The sequence below is a fragment of the Galeopterus variegatus genome, unplaced genomic scaffold (assembly GCF_000696425.1).
Source record: "Galeopterus variegatus unplaced genomic scaffold, G_variegatus-3.0.2 Scaffold2898, whole genome shotgun sequence".
Taxonomy (NCBI): Eukaryota; Metazoa; Chordata; class Mammalia; order Dermoptera; family Cynocephalidae; genus Galeopterus; species Galeopterus variegatus.
In genome coordinates, this window is record NW_007729009.1 from 93,360 (window position 1) to 94,573 (window position 1,214).

Consider the following 1,214-nt stretch of genomic DNA (forward strand, 5'->3'; position numbering starts at 1 on the left):
CCTGTAAAACTGAAGAAGGGGAACTGTGAGAAAGGTTGGGAAAGAGAAATATATGATGCTTTCACTACAGATGTGATCTGTAGCAGATTAATTTTAGAATAAGGAACATTTAGCTATGGAGGATCTGGAATTTGATCTCTTAAAACTGCCTGGGTCATGTGCCCCTTGGAAAGTCTTCATGTACCCCAGTTTCAAGACCATCAATACAGAGCACGAGCTTTGGAGTCAGACAAGTCTAAGCCTCATGCCAGGTCTTGCCAAGCCCAGGCTGTGTGACCAGGGCAAATCACCTTTTCTTCTTCACTTTCCTGTGAATCTCTGAAAGATCCGAGGGCTTGAAATACACATTCCCATAAGGATCAAGATTCAAAAAAGGTACTCACACTTGTAAAGCACTTGCTATGTGCTTGACAGGTAGTACTGTCTTTGCAAGAACTCTATCATGTAAAGAGAGGAAATGGAAATATGCTGTGACTTGCCAAAGGCCATAAAACTACAGAGCTTGGGTTTGAACCTGGGAGGTCTGGCTTCAGAATCCAAGCTCTTAATCAACTATGCTATACTGCGTCCTCCTAAGGCAAAGAGGATCCCATTCACAGACAAGACTGAGGTGGGCTCAAGGCCTCTGCATTGGGTCCAATCTGCTGTCTTCCAGTCCAGACCCCTCTGAAGACGTGGAAAGGGGTTCAGGGTTTGTGCTCTGCGAATTACTAGAGCTGTGATAGTGGTTAAGTGATTTCACCTCCCTCAGCTTCAGTTTCCTTATCTGTAAGGGTTGTTAGAAGGCCTAAGTCACCCATGCAAAGGTCATGGCACATGCAGTCAGTGCCTAGCAATGGGTTATTTTTATCACCACACTCACCAGTCAGAGACACAAATCTCAATCCTGCCACTATCCAGCAGTTCTGGCCACAGACCCTCCTCCTCCAGGTCCAAGACCTGCTTCTTGCGACACCACCTAGGAAGGTGGGAGAAGGGATAGTGAGAAGACACAGGCCTTTCTCGACAACGGGCCTGGCCTTTAGGTAGCAGGAGAATTCACCTGAAGGAAGTCACGAAGCAGGTCTGCGAAGGGGCCCCAGGCACGGTTGTCCTGTTTTCCTCCACCACCCAGCCGTCCCCACCGTGCTGCACCATCCACTTCTGAAGGCCTTCTGTTAAACAGAAAAGGCTTGTGCCTGAGTTCCAGTGGCCCACCCGCAGGCCCCGCCCCG

General features: G+C 48.8%; 1 protein-coding gene across 1 annotated transcript in view; it reads right to left on the reverse strand.

The window, feature by feature from the left end:
- Positions 1 to 1,214, reverse strand: part of LOC103599262 (F-box only protein 27-like) — a 49,290-nt gene that overhangs the window by 4,868 nt on the left and 43,208 nt on the right. The window contains exons 3-4 of the mRNA XM_008583379.1: positions 1,043 to 1,154; positions 863 to 958 (exon numbers count right to left, since the gene is read on the reverse strand). Coding sequence (XP_008581601.1) covers positions 863 to 958; positions 1,043 to 1,154 — 208 coding nt within the window. The remainder of the gene's footprint in view (positions 1 to 862; positions 959 to 1,042; positions 1,155 to 1,214) is intronic.